Source organism: Aquarana catesbeiana, linkage group LG01, assembly GCF_042186555.1.
Source record: "Aquarana catesbeiana isolate 2022-GZ linkage group LG01, ASM4218655v1, whole genome shotgun sequence".
In the NCBI taxonomy this organism is placed as follows: domain Eukaryota; kingdom Metazoa; phylum Chordata; class Amphibia; order Anura; family Ranidae; genus Aquarana; species Aquarana catesbeiana.
Window position 1 is genome coordinate 949,569,401 of NC_133324.1, and position 17,212 is coordinate 949,586,612.

Below are 17,212 nucleotides of genomic sequence, written 5' to 3' on the forward strand. Positions count from 1 at the left end.
AAACATATAAAGTGGTTTATTCCTTTAAAAAAATACTGCAGAAAAGTACTTCTCTGAACATTGCAGACTATGCAGAATAGTAAAGAACAAAGACATGTAAATAGTGCAAACCGTTATTATTCGCTAAATTGTAAACTTGACACATCTATCTTTGGTATTGCTCACAGATACAGGAGCGGAGTACAAAGGCACAAAACTGGTTAGGTAAAAAAAGAGATGCAGCGTCATTCCAGGAAGATTCCAGAATCCATCAGGAGAATCCTTCCGCCATCTTGGTTCCTCCAGACGTCTCCTCTTACAGGCCGAACACTTTGGGGTCCACGGAGGATTTCAGCAGCTCGTTCCCGACTCTGACAAATTCCCCCAGAGAGGAACCTGAGGACACATCAAATGTCACTTTTATTTATTCCACATGCAGAATAATGGGGGATAAATTACCAATCTGGGATTCATCTTTTCAGAATCACCGAGCTGAACTCTGGGCAGATATAAAGACACAATGTAATACAGCATTTTATTTATTACCCACTTGCCCTTCAGTCGTTGTGCATAAACAGTCAGACAGCTCAGATAGGGGGATGGGAGGATGCTTTACAGCGGTCTCCCCTTTTAGGTACTCCTGTGCATCCTCTAGTGTAGGGGTAATGAATTCAAATTCAGGGAGGTCCAATCAGTAAAATATTCTTCCAGCAGAGGTCCAAATCTCATATTTGTTCTGTGACTCAGATCCTTCACATCACAACCCCTCTCACATCACATCACCGTCCCCTCTTTACATCACAGAGCCCCCTTTACTTCTTATGCCGCGTACACACGACCGGACTTTCCGCCAGAATAGACTCCAACGGTCTTTCCGACGGAGTTCCGCTGAAACGGACTTGCCTACACACGATCACACAAAGTCCGATCGTTTAGAACGCGCTGACGTACGACGGGACTAGAAAAAGGAAGTTCAATAGCCAGTAGCCAATATCTGCCCTTGCGTCGTTTTTGGTCCGTCGGAACAGCATACAGACGAGCGGATTTTCCCGATAGGAACTGATTCCGTCGGAAAGATTTGAAACATGTTCTATTTCTAGGTCCATCAGAATTTTCGAAAGAAAAAGTCAGATGAAGCCCACACACGATCGGAATGTCCGGCGGAATGATTCTGTCAGACCTTTTTTGCTGGAAAGTCCGTTCTTGTGTACACGGCATTAGCGGCTTGTCTCTACATCACAGCCCCCCCCCCTTTACATCATCAGTGCTTCTCTTTACATTATAGTCCCCTCTTTACAAAGCAGCTCCCATTTACATTATAACACCCCTTTACACTGCAGTCCCCCAGTTATATTGCAGCCCCCCCATTACATCACAGCCCCCATTACATCACAGAGCCCCTTCACTTTATACACCCCTTTGCATCACAGTCCCCCCCGTTTACATCACAGTACTCCTCTTTATATCAAAGCCCACTTTACATCGCAGTCCCCCCCTTTACATCACAGTGCTCCTCTTTACATTACCGTCCCCTCTTTACAGTACAGCTCCCATTTACGATACAAACCCCCTTTACATCACAGTTCCCCCCCAAAAAAAAAAAAATTGGCGTGGTTTATGTGAAATAGTCGGCGTGGCGTATATGGGCGTGGTTCAAATGGGGGTGTGGTTAGAGTCTGAGATGAATGAGAGATGGAGAAAGAAAGGGGAAAAGAGGGAGGGAGGGAGAGAGAAAGAAGGAAAGAAGGAGGGAAGGAGAGAGAAGGAAGAAAAGAAGGATGGAGGGACAGCAGGCCCAGATCCTACACCAAAATAGAAATGTGTAATCCGCAAGATAATCCAAACACCAGGTGTTTGTGCTTCAATCATCCCAGCACCATGGTTGTTGTGGTGTCAGGATGATTGAAGCGCATTATTACTATTATTACATTGTAATATAAAATGAAATCATTCAACTCACCATAATGCATAATCAGTGGGAACCCTGAGCGTGTCACCTGCCATATCGCCTGCCACCAGACGCCATCAGGTACCCCCAGCAGAGTCCGTCCTTGCATCAGGTGCCCCCAGCAGAATCTGTCCTTGCATCAGGTGCCCCCAGCAGAATCTGTCCTTACATCAGGTGCCCCCAGCAGAATCTGTCCTTACATCAGGTGCCCCCAGCAGAGTCCCTCCTTACATCAGGTGCCCCCAGAAGCAGAGCCCTCCTTTACATCTGGTGTCCCTGGCAGCGGAGCCCTCCTTTACATCTTGTGTCCCCCAGCAGCGGAGCCCTCCTTTACATCTGGTGTCCCCCAGCAGCGGAGCCCTCCTTTACATCTGGTGTCCCCCAGCAGCGGAGCCCTCCTTTACATCTGGTGTCCCCAGAAGCAGAGCCCTCCTTTACATCTGGTGTCCCCCAGCAGCGGAGCCCTCCTTTACATCTGGTGTCCCCCAGCAGCGGAGCCCTCCTTTACATCAGGTGCCCCCAGAAGCAGAGCCCTCCTTTACATCTGGTGTCCCCCAGCAGCGGAGCCCTCCTTTACATCTGGTGTCCCCCAGCAGCGGAGCCCTCCTTTACATCTGGTGTCCCCCAGCAGCGGAGCCCTCCTTTACATCTGGTGTCCCCCAGCAGCGGAGCCCTCCTTTACATCTGGTGTCCCCCCAGCAGCGGAGCCCTCCTTTACATCTGGTGTCCCCCAGCACCGGAGCCCTCTTTACAGATCTGTGTCTCCCAGCAACAGAGCCCTCCTTACTTCAGTGTCCCCAGCAGCTGGCAGCAGTGGAGCCCTCTTTACAGAGCGATTTGTGTCCCCCAGCAACAGAGCCCACCTTACTTCAGTGTCTCCAGCAGCTGGCAGCAGTGGAGCCCTCCTTACAGAGCAATCTGTGTCCCCCAGCAACAGAGCCCACCTTACTTCAGTGTCCCCAGCAGCTGGCAGCAGTGGAGCCCTCCTTACAGAGCGATCTGTGTCCCCCAGCAACAGAGCCCACCTTACTTCAGTGTCCCTGGCAGCAGCAGCGGAGCCCTTCTTACAGAGTGGTCTGTGTCGCACAGCAGCTACAGTTCCCAGCTTTCTCGTGTGTGTTCAGTGGAGAGGGGAGAAGCAGATTGGCTGCCCCTCCCCTCTCCACTGAACACAAGGGGAAATAATCCTCATGACGGCGGCGGCGGCCATCTTTTTTGTAGCTCACCGGCCATTTTTTCCTACAACATTACCGATTTTCCTGGGACAAAGGCAAAATCCCGGTAAATTAATCGGGACGAGCTCCGATCGCGATGAGGGTCCCAAAATCGGGATTGTCCCGGGAAAAATCGGGACTGTTGGAAAGTATGCAGTTATATTATGTATATTTAAGAAAGAATCCAGGCAACTGAGCTGGCCAGAACCACCTCTGGAGGGAGTCTATGTTGATCATATCCTCCCTTAATCTTTTCTTCTCAAGGGAGAATAAATTCAGTTCTTCTAATCTTTCCTCATAGCTGAGCTCCTCCATGCCTCTTATCAGTTTGGTTGCCCTTCTCTACACTTTCTCCAGTTCCCCGATATCCTTTTTATAGACTGGAGCCTAAAACTGAACTGCATATTCCAGATGAGGTCTTACTAATGATTTGTACAAAATAAGATCTCTCTCTCTGGAGTCCATACCTCTCCTAATACAAGAAAGGACTTTGCTCGCTTTGGAAATCGCAGCTTGGCCTTGCATGCTATTATTAACCACTTGCCGACCGCCAGTGCTGTACCTATGGGGGGGGCAGGGGGTGGGCGGTCCGCCCCATGTTCCACACATTGGGGGGGGCGTGTCAGGTCGGCTATCAGAGCCGGGACAAGGCAGTGGCTGGTGCAGGAGGTGTTCTGTAGCTGTGCTGGCTCTCTGTGTTAGTGCGAGGGTGCACTGTGCAGCATCTGTTGTTCAGTGTCACTGAGCTCATATCGGGCTCTATACTGCCACCTCTGGTTGCTTCATGTATGTGCGCCCCTCGTTTGTGCTGCCAGCAATTTATTTGCACAGGGACATGTGGAATCAAGACCTGGGACAAGCAAGACCACCTTGCAAGTGGGGGCTGTGAGTACAAGGGAGGAGGCCGTTTGTGTACAGGGGGGGTGGGGCAGAGCTGTGTGTGTTTATAGATGTGTGTGGGGGCACAGCTGATTATGTACAGGTGTGAGGGGAGGGGGGGGAGCTGAGTGCGTACAGGTATGAGGGGGGCCGAGTGCGCACAGGTATGAGGGGGGCCGAGTGCGCACAGGTATGAGGGGGGCCGAGTGCGTACAGGTATGAGGGGGGCCGAGTGCGTACAGGTATGAGGGGGGCCAAGTGCGTACAGGTATGAGGGGGGCCGAGTGCGTACAGGTATGAGGGGGGCCGAGTGCGTACAGGTATGAGGGGGGCCGAGTGCGTACAGGTATGAGGGGGCTGAGTGCGTACAGGTGGGTGGGCTGGGTGCGTACAGGTAAGAGGGGGGCTGAGTGTGCAGGTACGAGGAGGCTGAGTGCATACAGGTAAGAGGGGGGCTGAGTGCGTACAGGTAAGAGGGGGGCTGAGTGCGCACAGGTATGAGGGGGGCCGAGTGCGCACAGGTATGAGGGGGCTGAGTGCGTACAGGTATGAGGGGGCTGAGTGCGTACAGGTATGAGGGGGCTGAGTGTGTACAGGTGGGTGGGCTGGGTGTGTACAGGTAAGAGGGGGGCTGAGTGCGTACAGGTAAGAGGGGGGCTGAGTGCGTACAGGTATGAGGGGGCTGAGTGCGTACAGGTATGAGGGGGCTGAGTGAGTACAGGCATGATCAGTGGGGGGGGGGTGCCAGATTTAGGATCTGCCCCGGGTGGCAAATGCCCTAGGTACACCCCTGCCGACTTCAATATAGCAGAATGACGGCCTTCCTGTGATCAAGCTTGCCACGTGCCCACTGCAGAGTGCGGTTGGCGCGCTCTGTGATCAGTGTCCGGAGGACGCTGCTGATCACAGATTGAGGTAAAAAGCCAATCAGTGGCTCTTTACCACATGATCAGCTGTGTCCAATCAAAGCTGATCTTGGTTGTAAAAAGAAGCCGGTTACCAATAGCTGGCTTCTCTAAAAGGGACATGTACACTGATAATCAGACTGATTATCAGTGTCCTGATTATCAGTGCAGTTCCATCAGAGCTGCCAATTAGTGCTCATCAGTGTCACCTATCAGTGCCGCCTTTAATACAGCCTCATCAGGGCCCACCAGTGCCTTCTCATCAGTGTCACCCATCAGTGCCCATTAGTGCAGCCCATGAGTGCCTGACAGTGCCACCTATCAGTGCAGCCTATCAGTGTCACCTATTAGTGCTGCCTATCAGTGCAGCCTCATCAGGGCTTGCCAGTGCCTACTCATCAGTGCAGCCTATCAGTGTCCATTAGTGCCACCTATCAGTGCAGCCTCATCAGGGTCATCACTGCTGCCTATCAGTGCCCATCAGTGCAGCCTATCAGTGCCCATCAGTGCCCAAAAGTGCCACCTCATCACTGCCCATCAGTGCAGCCTATCAGTGACCATCAATGAAGCCTATCATTGCCCATCACTGCAACCTGTCAGTGCACATCAGTGAAGGAGAAAAATTATCTGTTTCCAAAATGTTATAACATTACTCTCCCTAGTATGTATGATGCATATTCTTAGCCCCCAAGTGCATAACTTTACATTTATCAACATTAAACCTCTTCTGCCCCATAGATTAACCACATACCAACCGCCGCACGCCAATTTACGTTCTACAGTTAGAACACATCCAGGGAACACATTTAACCCCTTGATCGCCCCCTACTGTTTAACCCCTTCCCTGCCAGTGACATTTATACAGTAATCAGTGACTATTTTTAGCTCTGACCGCTGTATAAATGACAATGGTCCCAAAATAGTGTCAAAAGTGTCCGATCTGTCCGCCACAATGTCGCAGTCAGGAAAAAAAAAAAAAAAAAAGCTGATCACCACCATTACTGGTAAAAGAAAAAATGAATAATAAAAATGCCATAAAACTATCCCCTATTTTGTAGACACTATAACTTTTGCGTAAACCAATCAATATACATTTATTGCGATTTTTTTTTTTTTTTTACCAAAAATATGTAGAAGAATACAAAATCGGCCTAAACTGTGGAAGTAATTTTTATATATATATATATATATATATATATATATATATATATATATATATATATATATATATATATATATATTTTTTTTTTTTTTTTTTTTTTTTTTGGGGGGGCTATTTATTATAGCAAAAAGTAAAAAAAATATTGTTTTTTTTTTTTTTTTTTTAATTGTCGCTCTTTTTTTGTTTATAGCACAATAAATTATAACCGCACAGGTGATCAAATCCCACCAAAAGAAAGCTCTATTTGTGGGAAAAAAAGGACGTCAATTTCGTTAGAGTGCAGTTTTCAGCTAAAACGATACAGTGCCGAATCGTAAAAAATGGTCTGGTCAGGAAGGGAGTAAATCCTTCCAGGGCTGAAGTGGTCAATACTCTATTTCAGGGGTACTGAATTAAAATTCTCAGAGGTCCGATCAATAGAACTTTCTTCCAGCGGAGGTCCAAGCCTTCTGTTTGTGCTATGATTTACAATCTTGAATGAATGACTTGTATAGCGCTACAAATGTGAACTGAATCACCTCAAGGCACTAGATCCGTCCTGTGTTGTCCTGCTTCTTAGAAGAGTAAGGTCTTGACTTTTTTTCTGAAGGCCCGATGGTTTTCTTCCATGCGGATGTTATTGGGTAGAGCTTTCCATAGCCATGGTCCTCGGACTGCGAATCTTCATTCTCAGTTTGATTTGTAGCGGGACTTTGGAATGAGGAGGAGGTTTTGGTTAGTTGATCGGAGACTTCGATTGGGTGTGTAGTGTTTTATTTTCTTGCATAGGAATTGAGGAGCGTTTCCTTGTGTGTATTTGTGGGTGAGGCAGGGGGTCTTGAATGTGATCCGATCCTTTACGGTTAGCCAATGTAGGGTCCTCAGGGATGGGGAGATGGATTCCCAGGGTATTTTTCCTGTTACCAGTCTTGCTGCCGCGTTTTGAATGACTTGTAGGCGTGCAATCTGGTATTTAGGTAGTCCTATGTAGAGGGAGTTTGCGTAGTAGAGTCAGGGAATTGCTGATTGTTCCAACTACTGCTGCTTTCTCCTCTTCTGGAATGAAGGGGATGAGTCTACGTAGCAGGCGGAGAAGATGGTGAGATCCGCTGACTACTGATCCTATTTGTGCATCCATCGACATCCCTGAGTCAAAGATGACTCTGAGACTTTTGGCTTTGGTGCTTGGGGAGACAGTCTGTCTGAGGATGGTGGGTGGTGTCCATGGGGTCTTAGTTTTTGTATTTCGGTTTGCGTGGAGGAGAAGAAGCTCTGTTTTTGGATCCATTGAGTTTGAGGGAGCTCATGGTCATACAGTCATCTATCAATGTCAGGCATTTTTCTAGTCTCTGATATTTGGTCTTTTTGCCCGGTGATGCGAAAGTAGAGTCGAGTGTCATCAGCGTATGAGTGGAAGCACAGGTCCGATTTTCTCACATCACAGCCTCCTGTACCCATCACAGTACCCCCAACCCTTTAGGGCCTGATCACCCTGGTCCTCATGGTAAAATGCAGGGTTCTACTGTGTGGGCACCGGTTAGTGTGTGGTCCAGAAAGTGGCAGTGCAATGCGCATTTAAGTGTGTTGCACTGTGCCCTTTTTTTTTTTCTTGCAACGCTACTAAAAAACTACAATTTATTCATTTTTATGCCCCACAGCTCAGTTGCGATGCATAGAAAGAAACACACTGTGGAGCCTTCAGGTAAAACTCCGGTGAGTTGCCAAAAAATGCAGTGTGTGAACAGGGCACATAGAAAACAATTGTTTTCTCATTTGGGGTGTATAATAATAGGGGGCGCTGTGAGATACATTTATGGACTATTGTTTTTTGATTAAATATTTAAAATCACTGTTATTTTAGCAATGAATCAGTAATTAATCATTAATTATTATTTAGCTAAGCACCATGCACTTTATCTGTATATGCACAAAATTTAGTACAATCTATTAAGTTCACAGCGCTCCCTATTATTATACACCCCAAATCAGACAAGGCTAGCCCCCCCACCCTACATCGGTGCACCCTTCACATTACCACCCCTTTTCCTCTTACACCACACACCCCCCCATTCCATCAGAGTCCTCCCTTCCACACTGCAGTCCTTCCTTCATATCGCAGACTTCTGTCCCATTCCTTACAGTGCTCCCTACATACCACAGTCCCCTTCACATCACATCAATCACCCGGTTACGGTCCTACCTCACACACAGGGTTGGAGGCACGGCATGTCTGAATAGTTAGTGGGATGGCAGAGTGTCCTCCAGGCCCACCCGCCCTCCTGGCCCGCCGGGTCACCGCTGCTGCTGTCTTCGTTGAGGCAGTGTTAATTTTGGCAGCAAATTTCAATTTAGTCTTAGTCTTAGGACTAAAATGGCATTTTAGTCCCATTTTAGTCTTCTGCAGTTGTTTTAGTCGTATTTAGTTGACTAAAATCTCCAGTACATTTTAGTCGACTAAAACTCATTTTAGTCGTCTAAAACCTAATAGGTGTAATTAATTTGTATTGCATTAGTTAACCTTTCTCTACAATTTCCAAACTCATTATATACTGCTGGAGTGAAAAATCTAATATGTTATTCAAGTGCACCACCCCCGTAGGAGCTGCTGGGTAGTTCGTTCCTTTCCGCCAGTTGGTTCCATTACCCCCCACTTCCCTGCATTGATCACACCGCGACCAGTCTTAAACAAAGAACAAGAACTTTATTCCTTCCATTAGCAAATTGCAGAAAGAATATGAAACAAATCTTCTAGAAATATGAGCTGCCTTATTCACTTGGTTCCTGTAATGGTCTGCAAATCTTCTCCCTCCTGTTTACCACTACTTCCCAACCGCACAGAATCTTCAACTTAAGTCCCAAGAACAATACTCAGAATAGAGTTCCCAGACCGGCTGTTAGGAATTCCCACAGGTGATCCTCAGCACCCTCAGCCTATGAAGATAACTGCTTCTCTGGGTATGTACTCATGTGTACATCTGAGCGACCATCCATGTTTGCCAAAAGAAGGTCCTCTCCCAATTCTTTTCCTCTATTGGGGGTAGCAGCCTCTGCTTTTAGATATTGCAGATTCCCACCGTTGTTTCCTCCATCTCTCCTCCTGTTAAGGCAGGTTCCTCTCCCCAGAGGGGAGAGTTCTGAAGCTGCACCAGCTTCTACATTCTGTACTCCTTTGCTGTCCTCTTCCCATCAGCAAGCATGCCAGGAAGCATGTGACCCACAGTTATATAGACCTGCTAGCCCCTGCCCATACAAATTAATGATAGGCTAAGGGTGACCCATACCACTAACTACATCCTGTATCAAATCAATCCGTCCTCCAGCACCTCTCACTGGTCAAACAAGGCGTCATTTTAGCAGAATGCAAGTGGTCACACCCACCCCCCCACCCCCCCGTTTTACTCTATCATTCCTCCCCAATAAATCAAAACCAGCCAGGCTTAAACCAAAGAGGGTAATGCCTGAAATTTACACTTAAAGTGGAGTTCCATCAACTTTTACAACTCTTCAGCATCCCTCACTAAACTGTGCACTGTAAACGAATTGGATATTTTTTTCTTTTTTTTCTCAGCACTTACTGTATATCTGCTGTATTCATTTTTCACTTCCTCCTCCCTGGCCGCGGCACATCGCATCATTTCCTGTTTGCAATGCCTTCTGGGAAGGGGCGGCAACTTCCTCTGACACTGCCGTTGCTATGGAAACCTGACCTGAAACCTATTACACTGCTTGTGCTGCACTGAGCATGTGCGAGATCTGCAAGGATGAGATCCAGGAAGAAATACAGTCTGGCTTCAGATGCCCACACTTAAGATGGCCACGGCCTGCTGTAAGTTTATAAAATAACAAACTACTGCTATAAACTAACAAAGCAGACCTTAGTTTACAGACTAACTTTACTAGATTACATTAAGCTTGTGTATTATAGGGGTATTTTTATTTAAAAAGAATAATTTCGGCCGGAACACCACTTTAACTCTAAACATCTCTAACCTTTTAGCACACACCTAAGTAGGTGGCCGCTACATTATTTATTATGGTATTGAGGTATGAACATGCACTACAGACCAGTGTTCATTTTGAAGTCAAATTTCTATTTAGTTTTAGTCTTATACCCCGTACACACGGTCGGACTTTCCGATGGAAAATGTGCGATCAGGGCTTGTTGTCAAAAATTAAGACCGTGTGTGGGCTCCATCGGACTTTTTCCATCGGAATTTCCGACACACCAAGTTTGAGAGCAGGCTATAAAATTTTCCGACAACAAAATCCGTCTGCGTAAATTCCGATCCTGTGTAAGACAATTCCGATGCACAAAGTGCCACGCATGCTCGGAATCAAGCAGAAAGAGCCGCACTGGCTATTGAACTTCATTTTTCTCGGCTCGTCGTACCTGTTGTACGTCACCGCGTTCTTGACGTTCGGAATTTCCGACCGAATTTGTGCGACCCGTGTGTATGCAAGACAAGTTTGAGCCAACAAAAAAACATGGATTTTGTTGTCGGAGTGTCCGATCCATGTCCGATCGTGTGTACAGGGCATAAGTCTTTTGACTAAAATGGCATTTTAGATTTAGTAGTATTTTAGTCATCTCATTTGTTTTAGTTTTAGTTGTATCTTAGTCGACTAAAATGATATTCATTTAGTCGACTAAAATGTTTTAGTCCACTAAATTAACACCTTAAACTACGTAGAGGGTTCTTTACTGTAAGAGCAGCAAGGATGTGGAATTCCCTTCCACAGGCGGTGGTCTCAGCGGGGAGCATCGATAGTTTCAAGAAACTATTAGATAAGCACCTGAATGACCGCAACATACAGGGATATACAATGTAATACTGACACATAATCACACACATAGGTTGGACTTGATGGACTTGTGTCTTTTTTCGACCGAGCCTACTATGTAACTATGTAACACTGCGTTGAGGAATGGCAAAAGATTGTAGGCGCGAAAGGTCTAAATAATGGGCAGGACATTTCATGGTAAAGGCAGGTGAATGGTTGCTTGAACCGCCCCTTGGCTTAGCAACCAATCACCCACTTCTTAATTTAAAAAGTCCCTCCCACTATTCAGACCTGCCACTCCTACAATCTTTTGCCCTTCCTCGAGGATGACAGCGGCGAGCCGGCAGGAGAGCTGCCTGGAAGGGCGGCCAGGCTTAGAGGACACTCAGACGTGTATTTGGCGTGGCTGCGGTCTGGATGGGTCTGCCATTTGGTGATGCCTGCTCTATTTAACCACTTGCCGACCAGCCGCTGCTGTTTTACTGCGGCAGAATGGCACGGCTGGGCGAAGCGACGTTATGTTACGTCACTTCGCCCTGTGGCCACTAGGGGCGCCCCCTGCACACCCCCGGGGGCCGATGCGAGTGCCCGGGGGCCACGATCACCGCCGGGCTACCGCAATCGCCGCTGAGACACGGAGAACCGGGATCTTTGTGTGTAAACGCACAGTTTCCGGTTCTCTGAGGGGAGAAGTGACAGATCGCCTGTTCATACAAAGTATGAACAGCGATCTATCTCTTCCCCTACACAGTCCCCTCCCCCCCTTCAGTTAGAAACACAAACAGGGAACACTATTAACCCCTTGATCGCCCCCTAGTGTTAACCCCTTCACTGACATTTTTACAGTAATCAATGCATTTTTATAGCACTGATCGCTGTATTAATGCCAATGGTCCCAAAAATATGTCAAAATTGTCTGATGTGTCCGCCATAATGTTGCAGTCCCGATAAAAAAATCGCAGATTGCCGCCATTACTCAGGGGTTATGAAAAACCATTTACATCAAAACTGTGCCCACTGAAATTTCAGAAACAAAAGCCATTTTGTAACAAAAAAAAAAAACACAGCATAATTATCTAGATGGGGAGATCAATCAAAGTGATGTAATTGTTGAAAAAAATCAGTATGGGAGTCATATTAGTGAAAGGATTCTGATTGGTCGGTGAGAGTACTCCAGATTACACTCAGCACTTACCTGCTTTAGCCCTGACCCAGGAGACGGCCTTCCCCTCCAGCAGCTCCCACTCCTCTCTCTGATCCACACAGGTGGAGTGAAGCCAAATCACCGCCAGGACCGTCACCCACACCGACACCTCCACGTTCTGCAGAGGAGGGAAGGAGGAGTTCATTATATAAGACCTGAAATGTTACATATCTGTATAATTCTGGGTTCTAGATTCCTGCACAGCTCTTGACCAGATATCAGCCAACAGGCACCGATTTCTGTTTTGGAGGCCACGAGTCAACCATCATATACCACATGTAGATACACAATATTGTCAGAAGTATTGGGACGCCTGCCTTTACACGCACATTAACTTTAATGGCATCCCAGTCTTAGTCCGTAGGGTTTAATATTGAGTTGGCCCTCCCTTTGCAACTATAACAGCTTCAACTCTTCTGGGAAGGCCGTCCACAAGGTTTAGGAGTGTGTCTATGGGAATGTTTGACCGTCCTTCCAGAAGAGCATTTGTGAGGTCAGGCATTGATGTTGGACAAGAAGGCCTGACTCGCAGTCTCCGCTCTAATTCATCCCAAAGGTATTGAGGTCAGGACTCTGTGCAGGCCAGTCAAGTTCCTCCACCCGAAACTCACTCATCCATGTCTTTATGGACCTTGCTTTGTGCACTGGTGCTCAGTCATGTTGGAACAGGAAGGGGCCATCCCCAAACTGTTCCCACAAAGTTGGAAGCATGAAATTGTCCAAAATGTCTTGGTATGCTGATGCCTTAAGAGTTCCCTTCACTGGAACTAAGGGGCCAATCCCAACCCCTGAAGAACAACCCCACACCATAATCCCCCCTCCACCAAATGATTTGGACCAGTGCACAAAGCAAGGTCCATAAAGACATGGATGAACAAGTTTGGGGTGGAGGAACTTGACTGGCCTGAACTCAACCCGACAGAACACCTTTGGAATGGATAAGAGCGGAGACTTCGAGCCAGGCCTTCTCATCCACATCAGTGCTTGACCTCACAAATGCGCTTCTGCAAGAATGGTCAAACATTCCCATAGACACACTCCTAAACCTTGTGGACGGCCTTCCGAGAAGATTTGAAGCTGTTATAGCTGCAAAGGGTGGGCCAACTCAATATTGAACCCTATGGACTAAGACTGGGATGCCATTAAAGTTCATGTGCGTGTAAAGGCAGGCGTCCCAATACTTTTGAGAATATAGTGTATGTGTATGTAATTAAAAATTATTTTCTCAGGTAAATATAAAATATTGCAGATATGGTCAGTAACACAATACCTGGTCGGGGTTCCCGGTCTTTATATTTGTCTCAGATATTCCCAGGACAGCAGAGATTTGGGGGGTCAGGTTCCAGGATCCGTCCGCATTCTGCAGGGAGATCAGCCTCACAAGAGCGGGGGTAGCAGGTGAGGGTGAGGGTGGGCCAGATGCTGAAAACAGACAATAGAAATAACAAAGTAACAAAGGTGAGATATCACATATACCTAAAAAAAAAAAAAAAAAAAGTTCAAGTGAATCTAGACCCAGAACAATCATTTAATTTATATACAGTGGGGACGGAAAGTATTCAGACCCCCTTAAATTTTTCACTCTTTGTTATATTGCAGCCATTTACTAAAATAATTTAAGTTCATTTTTTTCCTCACTAATGTACACACAGCACCCCATATTGACAGAAAAACACAGAATTTTTGCAGATTTATTAAAAATGAAAAACTGAAATATCACATGGTCCTAAGTATTCAGACCCTTTGCTGTGACACTCATATATTTAACTCAGGTGCTGTCCATTTCTTCTGATCATCCTTGAGATGGTTCTACGCCTTCATTTGAGTCCAGCTGGGTTTGATTATACCTATTGGACTTGATTAGGAAAGCCACACACCTGTCTATATAAGACCTTACAGCTCACAGTGCATGTCAGAGCAAATGAGAATCATGAGGTCAAAGGAACTGCCTGAAGAGCTCAGAGACAGAATTGTGGCAAGGCACAGATCTGGCCAAGGTTATGAAAAAATTTCTGCTGCACTTAAGGTTCCTAAGAGCACAGTGGCCTCCATAATCCATGAATGGAAGACGTTTGGGACGACCAGAACCCTTCCTAGAGCTGGCCAAACTAAGCTATCGGGGGAGAAGAGTCTTGGTGAGAGAGGTAAAGAAGAACCCAAAGATCACTGTGGCTGAGCTCCAGAGATGCAGTCGGGAGATGGGAGAAAGTTGTAGAAAGTCAACCATCACTGCAGTCCTCCATCAGTCAGGGCTTTATGGCAGAGTGGCCCGACGGAAGCCTCTCCTCAGTGCAAGACACATGAAAGCTCGCATGGAGTTTTCAAATACCTAAAGAACTCCAAGATGGTGAGAAATAAGATTGTCAGGGGCATATCAGTGGCCATCAGGCAAATATGCGTGCACGCAGGTGCACGAGGGGCCTTTCCAGGACAATTCTGCTCAATTCCCCACCAGGGGGCGCCGGAGCGCTCCCGCTGTACGTGCGCGCGCCCGTTCGCGCTAGCGCTGTTTTGGCGCCAAGGGCCCTTTAAAAGAATGACAGACGCTTCTGTCAGGTGCTATTCGTCTGCAGCTCTGCACCTGAGTTTCTGTATCCTGCCTGTTGTTGTATTGCTAGTGACCCGGCTACGTCTGACCATTCTCCAGTCTCCTATCCGACCCGGCTTGCCTGACCTTGCTTATCTTGTTAACCTGTTGCCGAACTCCTGCCTGCCTGACTATTCTTGGATCATCCCTTGTGCTTATACCTGCCTGATCTCCTGCTGAACGGACTGTCTGACTCTGCTTTGCCTGTGTCCTGTGACGCTGCTTCCAGCCTGCTGCCAAGCATCCTGCCACTGCCTTCTCAGCTACCTGCCTGCCTTCCGGCCTGCATCAGCCTGCCTGCATCCGCAGTGCAGCCATCCCTGAGGGACGTCCTTCCAGAACCAACATCTGCTTCTGCTGGAACCTGCATCAGGCCCTCCTACCCACTGTGCTCAAGAGACCACTGTTCCCACTTCCAGTGGCTCCTGAACCAGCGTTTAAGAGAGGTCTCCTTCTACCAGTCAGGCTCAACTACCAGGTACCTAACAAAGATTCTCTGGTCTGATGAGACCAAGATAGAACTTTTTGGCCTTAATTCTAAGCGGTATGTGTGGAGAAAACCAGGCACTGCTCATCACCTGTCCAATACAGTCCCAACAGTGAAGCATGGTGGTGGCAGCATCATGCTGTGGGGGTGTTTTTCAGCTGCAGGGACAGAATGACTGGTCGCAATCGAGGGAAAGATTAATGCGGCCAAGTACAGGGATATCCTGGATGAAAACCTTCTCCAGAGTGCTCAGGACCTCAGACTGGGCCGAAGGTTTACCTTCCAACAAGACAATGACCCTAAGCACACAGCTAAAATAACGAAGGAGTGACTTCACAACAACTCTCCGAAGGAGTGGCTTCACAGTGACTGTTCTTGAATGGCCCAGCCAGAGCCCTGACTTAAACCCAATTGAGCTTCTCTGGAGAGACCTAAAAATGGCCGTCCACCAACGTTTACCATCCAACCTGACAGAACTGGAGAGGATCTGCAAGGAGGAATGGCAGAGGATCCCCAAATCCAGGTGTGAAAAACTTGTTGCATCTTTCCCAAAAAGACTCATGGCTGTATTAGATCAAAAGGGGGCTTCTACTAAATACTGAGCAAAGGGTCTGAATACTTAGGACCATGTGATATTTCAGTTTTTCTTTTTTAATAAATCTGCAAAAATGTCAACAATTCTGTGTTTTTCTGTCAATATGGGGTGCTGTGTGTACATTAATGAGGAAAAAAAAAGAACTTAAATGATTTTAGCAAATGGCTGCAATATAACAAAGAGTGAAAAATTTAAGGGGGTCTGAATACTTTCCGCCTCCACTGTATATACAATTACTAGTACTTTTTTGCTTATGACATCACTAAGAACAATGGGGTTTTATGAAGATCTGAACACTGACTATTCTCTTTTTGCATATAGATTGTGTACTATTCTTTTGATCTTTGTGATTGGTCACAGTGATCACAGGGTACAGACAGCCAATCACAGTGCACTGTACCATGTGATAGCTGTGGCCAATCACAACTGTCCCAATAGTACATAATGGCTATGAATTGATGCCATTGATAAAAAGGATTGCTTATAACATCACTGTTATAACCAATCATAGGGTTTAACCCTTTCACGACTACGCCTATTTTTGAAATTTGCTGTTGCTAGTTAAAATCCATATTTTTTGCTAGAAAATTACTTAGAACCCCCAAAAATTATATATATATTTTTAGCAGAGAATCTAGAGAATAAAATGGAGTTTGTTGCAATATTTTATATCACACGGTATTTGTGCAGCAGTGTTTTAAACGCAAATTTTTGGCAAAAGGGACACTTTCATGAATTTTAAAAAATTCAAACAGTAAAGTTACCCCAATTTTTTTGTACAATGTGAAAGATGATGTTACGCCAAGTAAATAGATACCAAACATGTCACGCTTTATAATTGCACGCACTCGTGGAATGGCAACAAACTACGGTACCTAAGAATTTCCATAGGTGACGCTTTAAATTTTTTTACGGTTACCAGGTTAGAGTTACAGAGCAGGTCTAGGGCTAGAATTATTGCTCTTGCTCTGACGATCGCGGCGATACCTCACATTTGTGATTTGAACACCGTTTACATATGCGCGCGTGACTTCCGTATGCGTTTTTCTTTGCTGTGCGAGCTCGTGGGGATGGGGGCGCTTTAAATTTTTTTTTTTCTTATTTATTTTATTTATTTTTATAAACTGTGTTTAAAAAAAAAAAATTTTGATGACTTTTATTGCTGTCACAAGGGATGTAAACATCCCTTGTGACAGTAATAGGTGGTGACAGGTACTCTTTATGGAGGGATCGGGGGTCTAAAAGACCCCCGATCCCTCCTTTGCACTTCAAAGTATTCAGATCGCCAAAAATGTCGATTCTGAATACTGTGTATTTTTTTTAAAACCGGCGCTATTGGCTTTGTTCCAGCCCGCCCCCAGCTGCCGGAGGCAGCCGATTGGTCACCGGGCCTCCCGTGCCAGGCCCGGTAAGTGCGGCGGGAGGTGGCAGGAGGGGGGGACGTCCCCTCCCGCTCCTCCAGTATAACAGCTGAGCGGCTTTAAGCTGCAT

The 17,212-nt window shown here is 46.6% G+C and overlaps 1 protein-coding gene across 1 annotated transcript in view; it reads right to left on the reverse strand.

The window, feature by feature from the left end:
• Positions 1 to 17,212, reverse strand: part of LOC141121648 (von Willebrand factor A domain-containing protein 5A-like) — a 156,889-nt gene continuing 139,677 nt past the window's right edge. Inside the window, exons 18-20 of the mRNA XM_073611327.1 lie at positions 13,323 to 13,474; positions 12,044 to 12,170; positions 1 to 375 (exon numbers count right to left, since the gene is read on the reverse strand). Coding sequence (XP_073467428.1) covers positions 296 to 375; positions 12,044 to 12,170; positions 13,323 to 13,474 — 359 coding nt within the window. The 3' untranslated portion in view covers positions 1 to 295. The remainder of the gene's footprint in view (positions 376 to 12,043; positions 12,171 to 13,322; positions 13,475 to 17,212) is intronic.